Below are 24759 nucleotides of genomic sequence, written 5' to 3'. Positions count from 1 at the left end.
TGCTAAGTAAATGTAACTACAATGAAACCTCGAGTCTACTTGTGATGAAATGACAGATGAAATAACTACCTAGTTGAAAGCCTCTAAGGTGATGTACAGTACAATAGGGAATGTGAAGAACATCACAAAAAGTGATATATGTGGACAGGCTACCCTCTACTGGTCAGTGCCCATTATACAAGTAGCACTGTCTAGTAACAGTGAAAAAGACACCAGTCAGGTATTTCTGGATAGCTCCTCTTTTTGAAAATGAAAGGTTAACAGTATCATGTCATCTATTAAAGTTAAGCACACACAAATGCATAAAAATAAAAAAAAATACAAAGAAATAAGAATATTATTGCTGAAAATACAAATAAATGCGGTAGGGACCCTCCTTTACACAACTTATGTAATGGGCAAAAAAGGGAGCTCTAACATTTTAGTAAAAGAACATTTACAATAATTCACAGACATTACATTTCCTATCACTAGCCATTTTGGTGGGTAGATAATCCAACAATGGAGAAGGAAGTAAAGACAGCTGATTTCAATTAATGACGGCCTAATTTTTAATACAGACATAGAACAATTGTGACAACCATTCTTGAAATGCAGCTCTATCTCAGGTAAAATAAAGCAGCTGTTTAACAGCTAAAACATGCTGCACTGTACAAATTGTTTACTACGCAAGTTTAGGCTCCTTTCACTTAAAAAAAAAAATTACAGGCAATTTTTCTCAGCTGAACAACCAGTATTTGCTAGATAAAGTATTTCCCACCGTGAAAACTATGAGATTAATTTAAGGCTGACAATACATGGAGTTATTTTATATGGGCCATTTACAGAAGCAAAGCAGTATGAGGCAAGCCTAATTATTAAGTAATTTATAATTCTTTAAGTCAAATGACACCCAACACCCAGTGGTTTGCAGCATTTTCAATACTCTAAATGCAAAGATAGAGGAAATCTATCTAGACAGGAAAGCTACAAAAGAATATATACAGAATGATTAGCCAACCCATCTTATGTGACTCTCAAAAAAATTTGACTTTAGGAGCGAACATATCCATTATGCTTAGGTAGCAAAGAATATTTAAAGCATGTGAAAGTACAGATATTTTAAAGCTACTCCAACAATGAAAGAGCAGAACTCAAAATCAGTAAATAACAGTAGTTCAGCATTCTTCCATTTAACTGACCTTTAGCTGGTGAGAATGGTTGAGAAGCAAGGGGATCAGAGCAAAGTTCCAATGGAAACTGTAGCTGTTCTTCATTGTCTGTAGATGCTTCAACAAAGAAAACATACCCGATTGATAATTAACCCCCAAAATAAGATTTGCCAGTAAAAATAAGCACTACAGATTCAATTTAGTCAGGTCTGACTGGAACAGATTTTTTCACCATATGCATATAGTGATGCAGTTCTGCATAAACAGTTAGATGTCTGACAATAAATCCAGCTGCAAAATTGAACAGAACCTGCGTTCCGTTGAACAAGATTTGATTTAGTATTTTCAGGAAAAAATATTAAGTCAATTCATGTATTTTAGATTCGATTCTGAAGTTGGATCTGAGTTAGCTATACATTAAAGTAAAAAGTAACGTGATTTATTTCACATAAAAGAAAACAAACAATTTACTGTTACTATTTAAGAAGTAAGGTATAACTAATGTTTTAGAACATATGGCTCTGTTCTACTACCGAATTCCATTCTTCAGAATGGAGTATCTTCAAAGTTCTGTTTAAATTCCCATATCCAGATTGCATACATATATTTCTAGCATAAGATGGTGCTTCATTAGCAAGATGACATACACAGATTGCAGTAGTCTCTTCTATTCCCTCCATAATGCTATATGCTTCACTGATCTCCAAAAATATTACTGACCTACTTAAGGGTTTTCTGGAGGTTTTTTTGAAGTATTATGAATAATTTATTTTCTGCCTTCTTGAAGTAAGGACAAAATTTGCTACTTATAAGAACAAGTATTCTCTAATGACTTACACCACGTGTTTCAAAATACAGGGGAAATGTCATCATCTGTTACACTAATTTTTTAGAGAAAAATATTCGAAGAAAGGTGGTACATGGAATAAGGAAATAACAAACTTTTTTCATGTTACTGTAAGTTTGTTGATTACGTACAAGCAAATATCTAATACTTGATAAGTCATCCTGCTGGAGGTCACATATATGAACTCTAAAAACCTCTATGTTATGACTTCACAATTTTATAGAACTTCCCTGTAAAAATGTGTATATGTAACTGAAATTAGAATGTAGACTCATTATGTACTGGGGAAAAAAAAAGGAAAGAAAAAGATTATCTCTTATCTTTACATGCCTCACAACATTTACCTCTTTGCTGTGATTTTTCTGTAGGGACTTTGTTGGCTTGTAATGCTTGGTTTTTGTCAAATGTAATTGCAACAGCTGTGACTGCAATCTGCAAATCAGAAATATATGGCATATTAGGTAACTTAATCTCTTGTGCAATCTGCAAAAATAATTTTGCAAAAAAGCCAGCTTTTTCCATAGAAAAATAAGGGGGGGGGGAAATCATCTCAGTAGACATATTAAAAACCCTTCACAGCAGAGCATAAAAGGTAATACTAAGGTCCGATGTTGGAACATACACCTAACAGTGTTTGTCCCACATTTATGATTTTGTTCATCAGTTCTTTCCTTCTTTCTTGGTGAACCAACACAAAAAAGAATCATAAAAACTCATTATCATTGTATTTGTAAGAAAGAGAGAGATGTTTAATTGATCACAAGAATGATGCTATACTTCTAACAAAAACATTTTATTTAAAAATAATGAAGCATATTTCATCATCTTGAAACTGAAAGGAAAAAAAAAATCAGACAATTATAATGTCAGCATACTTAGAAAACTAGTGTGCCATATTCTTGTAGTGTATGTGGTTACACCTTTTAATGTATATCTAGTCAGCGCTTTTCATTTGCCATCTAACTAAAAAGATACACACTATTAAGATGCACTGTGCTCATGAAATGCCATGTAGTCCCATGATTCTCAAAACTGGTGAACTCCATAGGTCATCCTTTTTCTTCACCGAAGATTATGGCCCTAAGTTTTACTTCAGAATTCACCAGACATACTAGTAAATGAAATCCTAGCCTAGTTTACTCTGAGCAGCAAATGTTAATTAAAGGCCAAAACTGGCATGCCTACATGCTGAAAGTCAAAAGAAGCAGTTTACTTACTTGAACTAATTCATCTTCTGGTAGAGCAACTGTAAAATTTACATGACAAAGGCAGCAGGGAACCATAGATCGTAGTTTAAAATATAAGCTCTGTTGAAGACAAGAAATTATTTGTGTTACGCTAAAAAAATGCATGGTTTATTTCAGAGAAATTAAAGATCAAAACTCTTTTCATAATAGAAATCATCTAATCATAGTAATTTTTTCTTGAAGAAGAATTACAAGTGTGAAAATTCAGGATAGAATGCAATCTACTGTGTAGCAGTCTTTCTATTTGTTTCTACAGTACGCTACCAATCAAAGGACTCATTCCAATTCAAAAAGCTTTGGAAATCCTTAATATACTAAGAAGGCTGAATCTATCTTTAGAGTAGCTTGCAAACTAATTACAGACACTTTGTAGTCTAATTCTGAAAAGTAATTATGAAAAAAATGTTATTTTCAGTATAGCCTGATTTTACTTCGCTTCCATTTGAACAATTCAAAAAATGTTTGAAATAAGATTCTTACCTTCAACAGATTCTCACAGAGATCATTAAAGTTCTTATTGAGGGTTTGATTTGTTAGGTTAATGTTGCTTAATCTGGATACTCTTACTGCTGTGAACATCTGAATTAGAAACAAACACACTTATTTTTTTTCCAATATATGCCTGTATGTTATATTAAAAACAAAAAAAATTCATAAAGAAGGCAAATAATGCATAACATGGGGGGCAGGGAGAGGGAGAGGGAGGGAAAGAAAAGGAAAAAACTGTAGCAAGAGTAAGTCAAGTAAAGTGCTTACTGCTCATGAAATTTTACAAACAAAAGGCAAGTCTTCTGTGAACTAATGTATATATGAAACAAGTGATTAAGCAAGATATGAAATACTCTATGTTCTTTTTACTTGCTTCATAAAGGAGTCATTCTACCTGCTACGTATTTTGTTAACTGCTGTTGAAAATTATATGTTAATTATGTACAATAATGTAGACAATAATGGAATGTCATATATACACAGGCAATCCCATCAACCTGAGAATATGCTGCTGGTGCAGTCATATTGTTTTCAGGTTGGAGCTGTGCCTCTGCAAAGCACAGTCTTGCATTGTGCCAATTAGGTGTAAAAGCTCGCTCAGATAAATCTGTTTTAACTCTGTACAACACAATTCAGTCTCGTATAAACATGACCAAAATATTTAAACTTAATTATAAATAGAATTTTCCTCTACTGACTGGATTGGCTTTATCTAATTCTTATTCATCTTAACCCACTAATGTTATATATGCAGTATCTCATACTAAGTAACAGTCAACAATTTGTTTCTTTTAAGAGGCTTCAAAATCTAGCCAAGCTCTTAAAAATGCCCAAAACCTTAAAGTTCATATTTACTGTAATTATTTTCTAATTTTTGTATTTTTGTACCAGGTTCTCTGTTACATAACAGCACTGAAAAAAACACAAATAGGTTCTCATACCATATTTTTCTTACTACTTTTATTTCTAACACAACAGTATCCTTTTAATTTATCTTTCAAAATTAGTGATCTCTAACGTATATTTAAATTACTACAGCATATTTCAACACAACTTGGAAAAAAAGATTTCATTTTCTTTGAATAACCTTACTTGAATTTCTGGTGTCCAGTTATTTATACCAGGCATAATTTCTGTGTTGCAACTGTAAAAACCTGTAAAGAAAATATTTGGGGAAATCTATGTTGCACACTGAAATATAAAGATAATTTTAAAGAAAAATATGTGACCTTACTTGACGTTTTACAAGTATTCTCCCTCACGTGTTTTTGAATATTGAATGATATATCAGAAATAAGACCAACATTCAAAAAACAAACGTAGCACCTGAAGAATACAATATAACATACAAAAGAAACACATGCTTTCTGTTATTCGTACTGCAGTGAAAAAATGGATAGAAAGATGGGACTCACCACTTCTAAAACACTAATTCACTACAGAATTCTTATTCTCAATATTTCTTCAACCGCCAAAAAGCAAGGCCAGAAATATCACCATGTTGAGGAACGTGACAGAGGCTACAATGGCATGAAGTGCAACAGTGACAGTTGCTCCCCATGGAGACTGGGTAACTCACGTCATCTGATACTAAGACTAATTGGTGAGACACGCTCCCTGACGGCTTCATGGAACCGCTCCTTGTGGAACCCAAACAAGAAACTCCTGACTAGTTGGTCCTCAGCAGGGAGAAGCGTTCAAAGACATTATTTAGCTCTGATCAAGATATACTTAAGCATTCTTGTATGAAGGGCAAACACCCAAAATCCACTACTGCTCTGCCTAGTTTCTAATAGACAAACTATGTATAAATGAGGAAACTTACTAAAAAGGTGTGACAGGAAAAGCTAAAAGCTAAAAACCTTTGACAGACAGCATAGAGATGCTTTAAAGATACTACCTAGAGACCGAGTGCAAATATGTAGCACTTACTAACAGAGACTTGAAAAGACAAAAAAAAGAATAAAGTATAATTACTAAACAGCAGGGTAAGAAAAGTTATAAACAGCAAATAGGCAATGCTGAAAATCTAAAGATATAGCTAAATGAGCACAAAAGAGAAAAATCTGGTAGGGCCTACGTAAATGCACAAAATAAGCTAGAAAAGAAATTGTGTAGCAGCTTGCGGAAGGTATAAATATTAATAGATTTTCTTAACATCAAAAGCAGAAATCTTGTTGAAGAGTCAAGTAAGATATAGAATGATATGCAGAGATGACAACATGAGCAGAAAACACACGGGTTTTTTACATCAATGTTCACCATGGTAGTGGAAAAACAGTCCCTTGTTTATTTTCCATCAGAGAACCTGCCTTAAACAAAAGTGTCTGAAGGAGATATTGAACAAATAGGTAAATGGAAAATAAGGATTCATATAAACAACAGGAAAGCCAAAAGATGAAACAGCTGACTAATCGGCATTGAACTCTAACTTAAAATTACCCCACTACCAGAGGAAAGGATTCTTTAATCTTCACGTAGCGAGGTGCTTTTAGTGATTGGGACCTACTAATTTGCCTAGTACAGGTATCTGTATTACTGGCCCATAGAAGCTATTCCAGAAAATGCAGTTCATGGGCGGATGGAAAAACAAGACACCGCAGAAGAGCCGATACCACTTTTCTAAATAACAGTCACGGCTCACAAGCTGTCAACAAGCATGTAGACAAAAGGCATCTGACTGATACAGTCTACTTTGGACATCGAAAAGCATTTGATAAGATCCTTCACCAAGACTCTTTAAGAAACTAATATGCTGAGGGGTAGAATGGAGTACCATTGAAGGAAATACAATTATTATAAGACTGTAAAGAGAGGGTCAAAATAAATGTTCACTTTTAACAGTGGAGACATCTGTAACTCAGGATTGTATGCTTCAAACATATTCGTAACTTATCCGCAAAAGAGGATAAAATAAGGTGACTGCTGATGGCCTTATTTTAGAGTAGTAAAATCAACTGCAGCAGGACCTAACCATGGATAATCGATGAGGAATAAAAGATTTGGTGATAATAATACATAATTATGACAAGGATAGTTCTGAGCTCAACAGTACTGAAAATTATAAAAACTGATACCAATTATTAGGAAGGGAACAGATATGTGCTCAGAAGAAACATGGGGAAACTCACAAAAGTAAGAGAGGGAGGACAAGGACAACCAAAGGTACAGAGCAACTTCCATATAATGGGCAACTACGTTAGCCCCTTATCCAGATCCAGAAGTTCCATCGAGGAGGATATGAATGATATCTATACAACCACAAATAGCATAAAGAAGACTGATACAAAGCAATGCTTCGCTGTTCTTCCCAATATAAGAAAAAGGAAAAACCAAAGAAAGTTAGTGGCTGATACAAACCAAGCGTAAGAAGCCGGCTCTTACATGGGTAGAGATCCTGATGCAAAATTCTACGAACACTGAAGGCACACATGGGCTCAAAATGCAAACAGCCAAATGCACAGAAAAGTTTTAGAAAGGCTACTGTTTACAAAGACAGTAACGTTCTTTCAGGATGCTGTTGAACTATGAACACTATTCTGTGGCATTTTTTTTTCCATTGCTTTTACATTAATGCAATACGCATTCTCACCTGATCCCTATCAGCAAGCAGACATTGAATGACTCAGTACACCTCCCCCTATGGTGGGTTCTTAAATAATTTTTAAATGCAGGCAACTAAATGGACACCTCACAAAGTTCTATTGCCAGCAATGCAGCCCCAACATTCGTATTCGTACTGTGAAGTAAAAAGACATCGATTTCAAGTCTCATGATTGAATTTTGAAAATTATTCACTTTAACCAGTTTTATGTTCTCGAGTTGCAACACTTTCTAAAAATACATCTATAAAAAGCACCAAAGAAATTAGAAAACACTCTATTTCTATTACTTGACTTTACTGCCTTCTACAGAAAATGACCAATGCTAACTTGGATAAAAATGCTGTGGGTGATTTAAGAATTGCAAATCATTTTGGACTTGCTTTTTTTAACAGCAAAGACTACAAATGCAGTGAACACAAAGACTTAAATTGATAGCATGGCACAATCACAAAGCAAGGAAAATACAAATGCACTTGTTGAACAAGAGTGCTGTAAGGGTAAATTGCTCACTTTAAATAACATTCTTGGAATAAAACACCAGTATGTCACATTATATGGCTACAAATACTTAAAGAACATTCTATTCTCTGTACTTTACTTTCATTGACCCTGAAACCTACAAATTAGCCATTCAGTCTAAAAATCTTCAGAAACTGGTATACTAGTAGAAAAGGTCCAATTGTTATACCCATATGAAGTAACAACAAATTTGCAACAGTACAAATCAGTGAACTACAAAATGCCACACAAATACTGTGTTTATTCCAGTTTTCAATAAGCAACAATCCCCATAAAAGGCTTAATGACTTGTTTTTCACAGGTATATCTGACAAGTTAAACACTTCACTGTTACTCTTGAACTTTTTTTTTTTTTTTTTAATAAAAACAGTTCTATTTTGTCATTTTGCAGCCTACAGTATAAATTAGAAAAATATGTTTTTAACTATACCAGAAGGTGGTGGAACATCTGTCAGTAGAGAATGTACATCTTCCATTGCATCTGTATCATCAATCTAGAAAAAGGAATAACTGATAAAAATCATGTTGCTGTTCTAGTCAGAAGTCTCAGAAAGATGCAAGAACTTTGTCATCAAGAGATCTGTATCTGGCAGCTAAGTTGAGATTTTTAAAAAGGATTCCATCAACCAGTCCTCTGAATCTTAACTAGCAGCCTATGATATGCTTAACACTTGAAAAATAGTTCCCTTAATTAAATTGTATTAAAAATAAAGCAATGTGCACAGAACACAGAAACTGCAGTAGATAAGACAAGAATGATAAAAAGAGAATTTTTAAAACAATTTAAAATGCTGAACAAGGTTCCACACAAACACTTACAACTTTTTCCAGCTAACGACCTTTGGCTACTAGAGCTCCAGGTCTGTATTATATTGATGTGATCATTCTCTGCCTATTCCAATGACACATAAAAATCTTTCCAGGACTTTAAAAACCTTGCTTAGTATGAACAGCAGAAAATCAAATAGGAAAACGTAAATTTGGGGATTATGAGTTTTTCCTATCCAAATAACCTCTACTCCATCCAATCTTAAAAGACTTTTGTTATTTTAGATCAGACTGAGAGCATATCTGCCCTGCTACCTTCTGTAAATATTTCTGTGTCATGTGTCTTTAGGTTCATTTTGCCCTATTGATCTGCAAGAGATCCAAGTTTACCTCTAACTTCCAACATTTTCTTATCAAGCATTTTGGAAATTGGTTATATTTTAACTGCGGTATTAAAGGGTTCTCTGTCATGTATTGTTTCCCCTTCTCCCTCTCAAAATAAGAGGAGTCTCTTTCTTCCTCAAAAAAAGACGACAGCCTTACCTCTCATAACTGCCTTCTCAGCACCTCTTAGCATTTCCTCATCACAGTGGATTTTTTACCACTTTTTCTTACATATTTCCAGTGAACAATGATTTTACTCTTGAAAGGTCAGAGTCAGGAGCTTCACTAAAGCTCCTGGAATATTGTTTCTGATACCCAATTTCATAACAAAGACAGTAGTAAGTGGTTCCACAGCTGAAAAGTCCTTTTTTCTATAAATAAAGATTGAACTACCAAAACACAGGAACACATATTCTAGGACCAATACATTCACGTAATGTAAACCAGTAAATGACGGTCCTTAAACATCAAATCTTATTTGTCTTGCTAAGTTTAGTACCATTTATAATGTACTCTTCTTGCTAAGTTTAGTACCATTTATAATGTACTCTATAGTACACTACAGTGTACTTACATTTTTCCCTTCCTCATGGAGATCTCCTCTTATCCCCCCAAGTGCATATACTACAGTTAATAAATAAGGTAGAAGGAAGAATTCTCCAAAACTGTAAAAAAAAGAGCTGAACTCTGCTTGCAGTATATAATGCAGTCCTTAACCAGCTGATCTTTGCTTTTAACATATCAAGCTTCTTTATGAGGCAACTGGACAGAAGTAGTATGCCAAGCTTTTATTATTGCTACCTCTCTTCTATTTCACAGCCTTTAGAAGTGAAATTATGTTTTTCTGGTATTTTTCATAACTTGTCCAAAGGGTCTCTTGCAGTATAACAGTCTTTGGGTTGGGGTTTTTTTTAATGCCTCACACAATCCTCTATTTTTTACAAAGGCATTCGATCCTTTTTGCATTTATCAAAGTATTTTCTGATTGGCTCATCCATTTCAATACCGTGCCTCAGAGAGCATCTATCATAAGTTTTGTTTTGAGGATACAATTCCAATTCCAATCCTGTCAGTCTACACAGATGATGATATTAAAACAAAAACCTGTTAAGACCAGCTGCAAAAAAATTCTTGATGAAAACTGTCTTCGTTTCTTTTTAATGTGAGAGTTAACTAGCATCAAAAGTCCTTTTAGGGACTTCCCAATTTACTCACTTTGATCCTAGTATACCTGTAATACGCTGGAGAGCAAAAATTTACTCAAAGAGCAGATGCACCAACCAATCTCAATTTATTATACCAACCTCTCCCAACCTGTTATTTTTTCACTCTCCTTTCTTACCTCTGTTTTCAAATGAACTGCTGTTATTACAGCGTGCTCTCATTCTCCCTATCTACAACCTTTCTTCCAGATTATTTTCTATTAAGAAGGTTATTTGTGAAGATTAACATAAAAGAAAGTCTTGAATGTACCTCAGGCTGTAATTTAGTTAAATTGTTTTCTTTTTCTTAGTCTAATACAGGTATTTGTAATACCTGTATCTACAAGAAGATGATCAAAACTCTAGCCTCTTTAGTACTTGGCTCCTTTCCTTCAAACTTGTACAGTGTTAAAATCACATCTTTGAATTTTAGTGAATAGAGAGGTAAAAAAAATCTATGTTCTTTATCTATAGGTGTTGTTCTTGTTTCTAGTTGTAGCTGTAAAAAGAATTGGAAGGTATTCTCTGAAGTTTTAAATTCTTGAACTCTGAAAAGCATCAGCTGAAATTCAGGAAAGCAAGTCTTCTTTTATGTGCTCTCAACACATGCGTTTTTTTGAATGCTTTGAATATTACCAGTTCTGGAAACTAGTAATTCTGAATATCCAACCGAAGAGCTTTGAAACGGGAAAAATATACAAGCTTTTTTGCTAAATACAAAGTGCGACAACACAGAACCTCAATGTTTATAGAAATATATCTAAGTTTTGGATCAGTCATGACTGCTGCTTGAAGTAGGCAGAAGGGCATTTCTTAAAAGCTCTTAGTTATTATTCTAGATATTGCTACGTGTTCATGAATAGCAGGGCAATCTTTTTTCAGATATTGTCCCTAGGTGTAATATATTCTATTTGCTTAAAGCATAGCTAAGAAAAAGAGACACAATGCAAAATCCAATACTTAACATCTTCTACTGATACAAAATGGAAAAAAATTATGTACAATTTAAGATGTCTTTGGAGATGAGTAAGAAAACTTTTCTCTGTTTTTTTATATGTATTTCAGGAAAAGAGGAGTATGAAAATGAGTATTGAAAACATTTATCACCTCCAAGACAAAAGCATCCTTCTTCCCATGTGAAAGGTCTAGCTCTGTAACTTCATCAGAGCTTTCTGATTGAGATCTTAATAACCTGGAACGTTGTCTTGGCTCTGGAATGGGAGACCCAATGATTTCTTCAGGTAGCTCCTAAAAAGGATATAAAAATTAACCGTTGTTCTATGTAGCTTAGAAATAATTTCAATTATAAGCAATTTGTTAACAGTTCTAAGAGTGAGAACATTCTGAAAATAATTTTACTGAGAAATAAAGCTAAATAAGTACAAACTGATTTGGATATGTGACTTGAGATCTGAAAATTCCACTAGGTTCCCAAAATACAGTGAAAAGAATCTGTATCTCTATTAAAAAACAACTTATGTTCTAAATGATTCAGTCAATAAGATTCAGGGATATACATGGTGTATCTCTGTTTCACTCAGAATGCTTTATTTTTAAGAATATAAAAGCTTTACTTACTGGAGGATTAATCTCATAAAGTTCCTTGTTTTTGGCTATTGTATCATTTATTTTCTTTTGCATGTGAGATACATGCTGCTCATAGGTGCCATCATTTGGAGTCTTCCCAGCAATCTGAATACCACCAGGTGTTGGCAAAGCTGCTAGATACACACCTGTTGCAGACTTTTTAAAAGTCATTAAGAAAAATGACAATTACACAAGCATGTACTTTAATATTTTCATTTAAAGTTTTCCATAATGCTTATGCTATAATGGACAGCATTGTGACATGTACATACAGCATGATCTCTTCCCATAATAAATGGATCTCTCCTGTTCACTTATGAAAATAACTGCTATTCTTTTAATAAACTCTCTCCTTCTCATAGGTCTTTTCCATGGTGGAGCTCTTAACTTACCTAAAAGTTCCAAACAATGTATGAATTAAAACCTCTGCCCTAGTATATTTTGCATAGGCAAGTGATGGTTTCAAGGATTTAAAACTTGGCCAAACCATTTACAGTATCACTGAAGTTGTGAGAATCCCTTTTTTTTTTTTTTTTTTACAGAAAACAGATCATCAGTTCAGACAAAAGAACATGCAAGCCAGTCAATATTACCCAAGCATCCTCTTACACTGACGCAGGAAGAAGCAGCATACTTCACTTTTCTAAACCCACATGACAGAATGAGGTCAGAAAATACTGTTAAAGAACATTTCTTGACTATCTCTAAGACACTTCCAATCTATCATTTATTTCTTCAGTGCCATCAAAGACGAGGCAACAGACCTTTCTCTTGTTGGCAACTAACCAAAAGATTTATTGAGAGACTTAATTGACCTTATTTGTCATGGAACTGTAATGCAACTTGAGACCGGTATCTCTTTAACAGGACCTTTAAAGAATACAATCATTTTTCTATAATTTATGCCATTAAACCATTTAAAGTTTCTTCTCCTCTCATCCCCTTTTCTAGTAACCTTGTCCTCTAACAGTTTCAAGAGATTCAAATCTTTTTCTGGTGCTGAAAGACAGTCTGTCCTGATTTGTCAACAATTAGACACCTCATTCCTTTCTACCACTTCATTTATTCTTAAAATGACATTTAATCTCTAGTTACTCTGAATTCCAACACTTGTATGTCTGTGTCCTGAAAAAATACTGTAAGAAAGCAAAAGAATCCCAAGTTTAAAACTGTACTTACTGCCAACCCCATCAGCATATTTTCACCCACAGTGATCTGAATTCTCAGCCCAAACAGAGCGTTCATTCCTCTCAGCTTAAGTTTATTCATCAGTTGCGTGTGCACTTCATATTCCATAAATGGCAAGAGATTACTGATAGATGTCGCATTTGCTTCAGCTTGAGCTTTCTTCTTTAGACGGCATAACCTGACAATACAGAACAGTACATGACATCAGCAGATAGACAGTTTTAATGGACTGTTGAAGACTGAAAGTGATCACAGGGTATTTTCATTTTTTTTCCTCATTGTATAACCTAATACAACAATCAGTTTCTTTTTAATGTATTTTAAAATTCTGCAAAATATTAAGTTCTCATCAGGATGATCAAGGCAGACTAAGGCACCGAGTCTCCATAAGTAAGATATGATTTTCATTTTTAATAGGAAACCTTATATTTATATTAACAATAAAAATGGGTAATACTAAGTTTACTTTTTAAAACAGAACAATACATAACCTTCAGCAACATTCAAAAATATTCCCTATCAAAGCAGAATACAAAAATTACAAATACTGTATTTTCATAAATCACTGAATGAAGTCGCGTCTCCTTTCTTAAAACATGCTTAAGGACTGTTATCAGACAGAAACAACATGCATCACACAGGGTTTTTGTCATAATAGTCTGACAGCACCGAGTAACTATGCAACATAAAGAAGTTTTCTACAGATTCCAGATAACCATCTACTAGATGTTTGGCTAAATATATTAACACTCCTATCATATAGAAGCAACTGTTAAAAATTTGCCCTGCTCACTTTTGTCAAGCAAATACTGAAGACAAACACAACTTCTCTGTTATTGCAAATTGTCTGGTATTTGTTAAACACCCCCCCACAAAAATAGATTATTTCAAGGGAAAGTTACTGTGGCCCTTTTCAATTGAGCCTCAGAACTGATGAGTTGTATTCTTCTAGATTGCCACAACTGTAAAATACTGTCAGTTCTTTACAAGAACTCGAGACTGTCTTATCTGAAAATCTGTATTTTCAGCTTTTCTTCTAGTAAGACCCCACATGCAAACATCTGTTTCTGTTGCTGCAAACCTCTTAAACACTTCAGGTACAAGCAAAGGAAATTACATCCATTGGTAGAACTTTTAAAATTCCTATTAATACAAGTTCTTCAAGGCACACTTCAGAATAAAGAAAAAAACAAGTGCCCTCACAGCTCAAGTATTAACCAGACTAAAAACACTTATCTTAAAAGAATAAAAGAAAGAGCACAGAAATCCCATCTCTGACTATATTATGTTAGTCATATTCCACTCTTTGGGTTTAGTCCCATAAGCTGAAATTCAAACCCTACACCAGTGTAATGACTGCCTACTTTCAGTGACAAATTTTCATTCAAAAAGAGCACATGACAATTCTATGTTTTAGTGATATGAACAGATGATGCTTTCTTCTAAGGACCACATTTATTACATGATCAGGAAAACACAGTAATTCACCCAATCATAACAAGTTCACCTCAAAATCTTTCTAACTATAGCTTCAGGTCTTTCTTTTTTCATTTTTTTTTGGGGGGTGGGAATGTTTAAGGAATCATTCTACAGAAAATGGGACATCTGCAGGTGCTCCAGACACAGATCGGGGACCACTGTGTGACACTAGAAGTCAATTTCCACAATGGTGCTGAACACAGAGTTTGATAATACAGAAAATACCAAAGGAGGAGCACAGAACACATCTCTACAGTGGCTCCAGTAATTTTGCTCTAGCAGAAATCGGAGAATGATAATCATAGGATCACAAAAAAATCTCAGGTGAGAAGGGACCTCAGGAGGTCTCCAGTCCAACCTCCTGTACAGACAATGCAGGGTCAACTCTGAGCTTGGACCAGGATGCTCAGAGCTTTATCCAGTCAGGTCTTGAAAACTCCCCAAAGATGGAGACTGCACAACCTCCTAGGCAATCTGCTCCACTGCCTGACTGTCCTCATGGGTAAGTAGTTTTTCCTTATATCCACTCTGAATCTCTCCTGCTTCAACTTAGGCCCATTGTCTCTCACTCTCCCACTGCACAGCACTGTGAAGACCCTGGCTACATATGCTCCGTAACCTCCTTACAGGTACTGGCAGGCTGCTATTAGGTCCCCCTGAATCCTTCCTCTCTCAAAACTGAGAGAGTCCAGCACCCGCAGCTTCTATTCATAGGGCAGGTGCTCCTTACTCCCTTGGTGGCCCTCCACTGAACTTGCTCTAGTTTTCTGATGTCTCTCTTACTCTCAGAGGAGGACAAAACTGGACAGGTATCATATTGTCTGGTCCCACTCATTGTGGTGTAACTGGCACATTTGAAGAGAATGCAGTCCATCATCCCCTCCACATCATTAAGGTGTTCAACAAGACAGGTCACACTGCAGTCTCCATCATACTTGTAATGGCCATCCAGGTGGGTCACGAACCATAAACCACTACCCTCTCAGCCCAACCATCCAACCAGTTATTTATTCATGTAGTTGGCCACCCATACAGACTGTACATAGCTAACCCTTCCTTCTTTCCCACTGTAAACCACCTTATTCCCTTTTCCAAATTCAAATTCAAAGACCACAGCATAAACTGGACATAGCCAACAATTCTACAGAGATGATGTTCAGTTACGGACATTGGCACAGAATTAACACAACTGATTCAAACAGTTCATTGACTTTCCAGTGCCATAGCTGTATCTGACCACGTTAGCAGCCCCAAACAGCAAGTTAAATCATGAAAACTCTTACATCCAGGCAGACAAAATACAACAATCCCCATAGGTATTTAAAAAAAAAAAAAAAGGCAGAACATTTACCAGATGTCCATCAACATGGTAAGTTACCAGATGTCCATCAACAGACAAGACACGTAACATGGGGAGGAGAAGGCTGTCCTCCTCCTCCTGTACCCTAATGCACTGTCATTAACTCCTAGCAATTCAACATAAAAACTTAAGGTTTGATGACATACGGGATTTTAGCAACAGGAACTCTTTCAAAGATCTCCAAAACTTCACTAAAAAAACCATTTTGATAGATACCTGGCTTGAATAAGACATCCCTTCCCAATAACTATTGCCTCTACAGGAAGATCAATTGTGGTGAAAAGGACATCAGGAACTTTTTGCTTCCTGCAGTTGTAACAGTAAGTGAGGTGAGCAGGGAACGGCATGTTCAATTCATCATATGGTATATGGCAAAATCCACAACCTGGTGGTGAAGCTTCTTCAATCCTAAAAATACATTATGGAGAACATACTTAAAACATCTGCATCTTATTAACAATGATCAATATGTGCACATGTGTATAAACACCTACAGATACCTACTTAAATCATACACTGCAGCTATACTCTGCTCCATTATACCAATGTGACAAGTATTGCATTTTATGAATTAGAAGAATAAAATTAGGCTGCACACTACTAGCTAAAATGCTATAAATAAAACTTGCATTGAAACTTGTTATGCAGGGATCAAGAAAAAGTACATACAATGACCAATGACTTATATAAACCTAAAACATTACTGAGCTGGCTTTAGGCACTATGATTTCTAAATGTAGTCCATGGTACAAGAGTTGTACAGAGAATTTGCTGTACCAAATACAATGAAAAGTCTCTTTTACATGGATTGTGTCCAAAAACCTACACAAACCTAATGAGCAGAACATAAACAACAAACCAACCATCCCACTGAGAAGCAGCACAATATATATTAACATATATATATATATATATTGTAAGAAGAACAGCAAGATAATTTCCTAAGATAAGGTATTAGGTAAACTCGTTATTCATTTAGAACACGTAGTCCCACTCCCCCATAAGATATCCAGGAATGACCACTATAAAAATACGAACAAGGAAAGCACAGGCTAACTGCATCACTGCAAATTTATTGTTTCACATAAACAATTCTTCTCAGTGAATTTTGAAGAGATGTTAAGCAAATGTGACAGATTTAGAGCGTAAGTTATCATATTTTGTCTCAAACATGGGCTTTGTCTGTTTAGTTGTTTTACCTTCCTTTGGTATTTCTAATCTTTGCCAAGACTCTTAGTAGCACTGAAATACGTATTTTGGTAAAAATGCAATTCTCTTCGTATAATAAACATGATTATTTCTTTCTCTCCATCATACAGTGAATACAGAAACAAATATTTTTGTTCTGGCTACAGTTTTCAAAGGTCTATCTACACGAGAAGATAATGGCCTCCTGCTAACAAAGTAGAAAAATAATAAATAATTCTATGTTGGCAGGGTTATTATGGAAAAAGTAATGCAAGTGCTAAGGTGTAATAAATAGCCTTACTTACGACTACAATAATCCCTTGAAGTATTTGATGACTATCCTGATGAACACATAATAAATTACCAATATGCATTAGTTAATCTAATTATTTTTTCCTCAAAATAACTGTTTGTCAATACTCATTCTTCAAATTTTATTTGCAAGAGTAGAAACAAAGGGAAACTTCATGTTTTTCTTTCAGTTTTGTGACTTTGTTCATAAACGTCAACTAAAACATACATCTTTCATAAAAATCTGGCACCATCTTTTTTTTACAACCAAGCTATTTTACCTCCCATACAGCTTTTAAATAGTATATAGAGAGCATATATACACATATTACAGCCACAGCAGTTTTTGGCTTACATAATTTATCATACATCTGTCGTTTTTTATAGTGTGATATAGAGTTGAGAAAGATACCTGAAGAGCGGCAAAGAAAAAAACTGAGTTATGATCTGTGGTTAGTAGTCAAATGTGTTACCTTATTCAGACTGTTAGAAATAAAAACAGAATATCTAATTTGGTGCAGAGTTCCATTACTTCTGTTGTTGTTGTTGTTAGTGAAAAGCAGTAAAGTGGTTGGTCCCGCATCCTGCACTGTAACACTGTAACCTACCCTAATAGAGAAGAACTATCTTGGCTCTGAGGAAAAAAATCAACCTCTCCCTTCTCTGACCCTATGGAAAAGAAGCCAGGCTGCCATGACAACCTTTGTTCCAAACAGCCTTCCATGGTGCCATCCTGAAGAAACCTAGGGTTCAGTACAGCTGCTGTGCCAGACGCGGACAAAATACAGACCTCTTCACTATAAGAGAAAAGAATTACAACAAAGTGAATTCCTACTACTTAATGCTACTTTTACTTAAAACTATTAAGATTAAAAGGCTGGTACAAAAGTCTCAATTAATTCAATACAACTACTAATTTTGTGCATTTGTGCAATTTTATCCATTAAATCTCACAAACAATCCTTTTCTGGTATTTAAACCATTGTATAAGCAAGAGATGCAGAAGGATTGAATGGAAAGACTAAAGAGCTTTGCCCTGCGTTATAAATAATATGCTGTAACATCACAAGGGCTAACCAGGTTTAAGTATGATTTTCAATACTATGGTTAATAATGCAAAGAAATCCAGCCAAGCAACAAAAGCAAAGAAACATTAAAAAAAACAAGGCGTAATTGTTTACCAAAGTAAAATGGAAGTTGAGAGCCTCATCATCTTACAAACATTCACTCTCAAAATGAAGTTACAACACAACACTGACAAGGGTGCTTCTTGGAGGATAAAAAGTAGCAAAACAGTAAAATTTGACTAAGAACAACTACAATAATGGTACATTTAGCATGTAAAGTAACTGACCATATTTATGATTTAGCAGATTTAAAGCTCTCAAAGTGCCTATGATCACAGAGCTTTTAATATTTCTGAAATTGTTACATCAGAAACAAATCTCTAACATTCAGTACTTAAAATACCATATTGGAAAAAATACAGAGAAAAGCTTTCCCACATTTCTAGAAATGATACATGTGCCTTTTTTATTTGTTGTTTCTCTTTCCAGAATAATTTTTCATACATAACATGTCTGGCAGACCAGTACTTACAGACAGAGCCTTGCTCTTTAAGCATGGAATAAAGCTGAACTGGGAAGTAAGCATGGGAACTTTAATACACTATTGTATCAATGATCAAATACTACCATATTAAATTCCTTAAGAAAAATGAAAGTGTGAAATAACCCAACAACTGACTGCCTATCTACACTCTGTACATTGTCTCCTCATAGTTAAGGTAGGGAGAAAAAAAAAATATATATATTCATGCTTTTTACAAGGAGACTGACAGGCAAAGGAATAAATCTTCCATTTTTAGTGGAAGTTCATCCCTCAGCGATGGGAACTTGCACATTGCAATTCTGAGGTAAATATGGTCTTTAACACACCAAGCAAGACAAGACATAACCAGACCAGACAGCATAAGGAATACAAACCATGCCTCGTCTGTAAAGTAAGTTCTCCTGTTTTCCTACTCTACTAGCACAAGCACTCGACTTCCAAAAATTGTTTTCAAGTTTTGTGAAAGATCAATATATCTGGTGGTTGTTTTTTTTCCTTCTACCTGCAGTGAAGCAATAAATGTGAAGGAGCAACAGATGTGAAGCAATCAATGCCGTGGCTTTCAGACTGGTAATTTCTGGTTATCTTACTACTTTACCAACAGATGGTGTGCACTCATGAAAGCACTGTGTAACTCTATCTCTTTCTTCAACTTATCAACTGCAGAGTAAAACGAAACTTCTTTTTCCAACTTCTCTCTTTAAAAAAGGAAATCTTTAGTGCTTTTTCTTTGAAGTATTTAGGCAAAATCAACTTGACAGAAAATAAATTCAGATGTCAGAGTTTGCTTCAGTTACTTTCCTAAAGCAATTCAAAACAACTAGTGAACCAGAGCACTTTTCTGTCAGACATACTTGGCCCCAGGAAGAGCTCTTCACAGATTACTTTCTGGAGCTAGAAAGAGACACAACCTTTCCCGGGCCAGAGAGAAGGACGAGTAATTAGATGAATCCCAAATTATTTCTCCCAATCTCCAAGCCTCTCACAAAGTTTGTTATTAAGCCACCAAAATACACAAGATTGGAATTTTCTTAGCCAAAGGGAATACAGTAAGACACTGGAGTTTTGGCCTGAATAGGATGCAGAGCTGGGGAATCCAACCTCAGAAAGACTACTGCACAGCTGCACTTTAATATGTTAAACACTACTGTAGTACTGAAAGATAAAAATAGTGACATGCATTTTCCAGAAAGAAATACAGAACGTTCACACCTAAAGTATTCTAGATCTATCAGGCAGCATATTCTCCTTTAACTTACAATTAATATATTCCTAGTAAAGAACTTGTTACTTAAGTTTGAGGTTTACCATTTAAGTACTGGTCTGCCAGTTGTTACCCAATAATGAAACTGCAATACATACACTTTTAGGAAAAGTCTTAACTATTTAGGTAGATTAGGTTTAGAAAACTTCATAAATTAATGTTGTTACTCCAAAAGCAAATATGTAGGTTTGAAATTTTTTTTTAAGTAAAAATTGTAACATTCATTAGAAAAATCTTAAAACCCAATGAAAACCCAAACCAAAACATATTAAAAAAAAAAAAAGCAGCACAATAGTGATATCTCAGAAAGTTAACAAACTGTCCAAAGAAGGTATACTACACAGTACCAACAACTGTGTTGAAATAGTTCATCATTTTTAATCCACTGAAGATGAAATAAACTTTCTGTGGCATTTTGAAAATCAAATCATCATCATGATTTACCAAATGCTAGTTGATTCACTGTAGCCCACTACAGCATGACAACCCAATGCCTTGGCATGGGATTTTATTTCTTGTCTGATTTCTGCCCACCATGCATCTCGTGTCTCTGGTTCATCTGAAAGACAAAGTATAAATCAGTTCACTATTCTGCACTATGTCAACATAAAGTTTCATGCAATTAATCTGAAAAGTCAAATTTTTCATATTCAAGTGTTTTGTTGTATCTGGACACTTTTTATTTCCTAGCTATCGCACTTCAAGCAAACACTAATGGGGCTTTTTCATTAATTTTCTTGTTCATCACCCACGTGAACAGGTTCTGACAAATTACTGCATTCTTGTTGTCATCCATATGACAAATAACAACAAAATACTGTAGATACTGTTCCAATCTCTACCCACTTGAAGACCATACTGTCAGTTTCCAACAACACAAGAACAGCACGTAATTTGCAACAAAGCATCACAGATACTCTGCAATATTGAAAAACTAGTAGTAGTAATGAAACAGTATGTGTAATAATAAAGTAATATTTTACTTCGGTATACACTTGACATCTTTGAAATAACCTCAATAGTTTTTCCGACTGCAAGCAGTTCTGTTAACCAGATTTTAAAAATATTTATTCAAGACTGTATCACTAATCAAACACACAGCTCTGTGGTCCTTATTTCAGCGCTCCTAACTTTGAGAAACCATAGGTATTTGAAACTACTTCTACATTAACATTAAGAAGTACGAGATGTATGTTGACTACATATTTGTCAATGCTTTTTTGTTTCATTATCCTGGCAACCCCACCTTCCCCTCCCCCCAAATGGATTCCAATTACCTTTATTGTCTTTGAGGTTGTAAGTTAAAATGTATCCTACCTGCTTTTCTTGAATACTACATTAAAAATGCAAAAAAGAGTGCTACTAGAATAAGTTTATGCAATCCATTTATTTTAACTGTTCACCAATTAGTTTCCCAGAACGAAATCTCGTCTCACAAGCTTTACATGAGACGTCAACGAGTACTGTCGTTTACAATTACAGTTCATCAACTGTTTCTTATTTCAAAATGGCTTACCTGTACCAATGAACTTAGTTGAAAACTGTGTTAATTGTTGATACGTAAAATAAGGGGGAAAACAATAACAAACTATAGGCACTCAGATACTACAAAGGGTTCTGAGTAGATAGATTCTTATACAATTTCCCTGAAACCAACTGAACTTTGCACAGATACAAACTTCTAGCCATTGATATCTCCTTGCTGAATCATAGTTTAAAATATCAATGTCAAAACCTGAGATTCATTTGGAACCAATTTTGTACTATCAGGAATATTTATAAATATAGTGTATGATAACCCTATATCATACACTAGGTTCTCTGACAACATGACAAACAAAAATGAAAAATGCAGATATACACATACTTTGAAATTTACTGAAACAAAAATATTATACAGCAAGATGTATTCATTCATGAATTTACTTCAACTTTTCATTTAGTACAAGGCTTTCAGCTTTCTATAATAAACTAATGGTCATGTTCTAATTAAAAAAAGAGTACAGAGGTATGCATATTCAACTATACCTAACTTTGGACATTAATGCTTATGTAACTTACAGCACTGTACTGACTAACAGCAGCCTTGGGTGTGCAGACTGAAGTTTATCCAACCTTTGCTTTAAGAAATGAACACTGAACAGAAAAGAAAAACAAACCACCCTACAGTGACAGTTCTTAGGAAGGTTCTCCGCAATCAAGACAAAAATATACACATTAAGACACAAGAGAATGAGGATTTTCATGAACTGTATCAATCATGGGCCATTATATCCGAGTTTACCTTCAGCAGGTTTCAATGCATTACCAGAAGAATCTTGAGGCACTGGCACTTTGCCATTTCTCAACATGAAAACACTGTTTAAACACTTTCACTGACCGGGAAAATCAAATGCTTGAGATGATATACAGTAATCCTGACTCAGACGGTTGGAGTACCCGGCTAGCAAGGTCTCACACTTTTCAGCTTTCAAAAGCTGAGACTCATGCAGAAATAACCCATCACATCATAGGGCTGGAGTTCCCAAGCTCAACTATGAGAACCATTTGCGGTACACATAAAGGAAAGTGGGAGGCAAAACGTCTTCTCTTTTGCCTGTGCACCTCTGTCTGAACAGAGGCTGTTGATTGCTGCCACCAGTTAATGGCAGTAGTGGTAGGTGAACAGAGTAACTTTGGAAATCCATTTTAAGGCAAAGGCTACAACATCTGACAAAATGGAGAGCTGTATGGGAGATGTGAGACCACAAGCACATTCTGTAAATGTTAGCACTAACTCTTCATGGTGGAAGGGACATGGATCTTAGGAGCAATTCCTCCTTCCCCATCCAATCACGGACAAGAAGATTGCTTATCAATGTGTGTTCTTCTCTATAACAGAAAAGTGTAAGCAGTTGGAAAAGTGGTTCACTGAGTATGCAGAACAATTCTTGCTCCATTAGACTTGATCACAGGCAGCTGGCTATAAACATTGACTGAACAGCCACACAAATTTCTGTACTTCACAGAAAAACACCTGCAAAGGAGAAGTAACCTTTTTCTAGACATAAACAAAGACGAAAAAGCCAATTTTACTAAATCACATCACTTTTCTCTTTAGATACCATTTGGCAAAAACTGCTCCTACTTGTCACCAATGACCTTTCTATGACAAAAAGTGCAAGAAATGTGAAGTCATGACTAGGAGTTGAAAGTGAGCAACAGGTGAAGCGACTGGGGATGAACAGGGAAAGCGCTGTGGAATAAAGAAAAAGATTGCAAACAAGAACATGACACTGAAAAGGTATGTAGTCACAGTAAAAACTGAAACAGAATGAAATGTTGAAAGGGAACAGATATGCTTAAGGGTAACAGAAAAGGTAGAAATAGTAGTGACGGGTCCCAAACTGTATGCAAACATTTAACTTTCCTCGACAAAAATTTATAGTTTAAATTAAGGTTTAGGAACAAGTTCCTAAGAGAGTTAAAACAATTTTCCCACCTAACTTATCTACAAGAACGCCTTACCATAATGGAAAGCACATATTGTTGTGAGGTTGCTCAACACTATGTCTTGCTAAAGCAACATTTAACCCTTTACTCTGAGAATCTGTTCAACATCAGAATTAACAAAACTATTAACTACAGTAATATAATGGATAATTTTCATTATTATTAGAATAAGAACAATTTTCCAGCCATTGAATTCAGTGTTAACAGGATCAGGCCCAGTATCTTTCAAAAAATCTAACAAATTCTCATTGCACAAGTTCAAAAATGTCATTACGAGTCATGCATAAGCAAGTGTTTGTAAAGAAGACTGGGTCCTCTGCTTAACACATTTAATTATTTTTTTTTCTTCCAGAAGGAGGCCAAAAATACGAATCAGTATGTTTATATATAAATACTGTACATTCACCGTTTACATGAACTTACCTTTGCATATTAAAACACAAAATGATTGTCTACAATTAAAATCAAACACCATGACATTGCAATAATAAATTGATACAAAACACTGAATGCAGTGCAATGTGTAGCATTCATATTCTTCTGACAAATATTTTAACAAGCAGCCTTTTTTGACACATGAGCCACACAATTTCACATGGGGGTGCCATTGTAGCATTTACAAGTTTAGTAAAGCTAAGGATTTACATAAACAATTAGAGGAGTCAGGGAAGCAGGATGGCATGTGTCCAGTACACTCCGTAAGAGTGTCTGTTGCTGGTTTTTGCTAAGGCAAAAGCTTAAGAACTAAGGATTTGCAAAGCAGATTCAGCAGACAGTAGCCAGAAACGGTGGGTATTTTGGCGCATGCTTGGATCAGGTGACAGTACAGACTGAAAACTATGGCAGCTCACTGAAATGGTTACAGAAAGTAATGGCCCTGGATTCTAGGTGGAAGCAAAAAGGCAAGCATACATAGCACTCAATCACAAGCTTTTCTAGCAAATCTACTGAGTAGTTTATAGCAAAGTTTATCTACAACTTCAAAACAAAAAAGTTTGTAAAAATTACACTGCTATTATGCACCCTTTATTGGAAACCAAACTGAATATTAAACCTACTTTTATTAATGTTTCAAAATTGGCATGAT

The 24759-nt window shown here is 35.0% G+C and overlaps 1 protein-coding gene across 30 annotated transcripts in view; it reads right to left on the bottom strand.

Annotated features, from left to right (window-relative positions):
• The window catches only part of C2CD5 (C2 calcium dependent domain containing 5), a 69536-nt gene that overhangs the window by 7800 nt on the left and 36977 nt on the right, over positions 1-24759 (bottom strand). For 15 of the 30 annotated variants that reach the window (XM_076343102.1, XM_076343055.1, XM_076343072.1 and 12 more), the window contains 12 exons: positions 20625-20739; positions 18007-18102; positions 16043-16234; positions 12979-13165; positions 11791-11955; positions 11320-11460; positions 8289-8352; positions 4827-4888; positions 3726-3824; positions 3216-3305; positions 2343-2430; positions 1182-1268 (listed from right to left, as the gene is read on the bottom strand). In XM_076343102.1, coding sequence (XP_076199217.1) covers positions 1182-1268; positions 2343-2430; positions 3216-3305; positions 3726-3824; positions 4827-4888; positions 8289-8352; positions 11320-11460; positions 11791-11955; positions 12979-13165; positions 16043-16234; positions 18007-18102; positions 20625-20739 — 1386 coding nt within the window. Of the gene's footprint in view, positions 1-1181; positions 1269-2342; positions 2431-3215; positions 3306-3725; positions 3825-4826; positions 4889-8288; positions 8353-11319; positions 11461-11790; positions 11956-12978; positions 13166-16042; positions 16235-17913; positions 18103-20624; positions 20740-24759 lie in introns of all 30 variants that reach the window. The other 15 variants (XM_076342917.1, XM_076343020.1, XM_076342906.1 and 12 more) reach the window with 2 other exon arrangements.

Source organism: Aptenodytes patagonicus, chromosome 1 (genome assembly GCF_965638725.1).
Source record: "Aptenodytes patagonicus chromosome 1, bAptPat1.pri.cur, whole genome shotgun sequence".
NCBI lineage: Eukaryota > Metazoa > Chordata > Aves > Sphenisciformes > Spheniscidae > Aptenodytes > Aptenodytes patagonicus.
The sequence above is the reverse complement of the archived record's forward strand: the minus strand, read 5'-3'. Positions and strand labels throughout refer to the sequence as shown.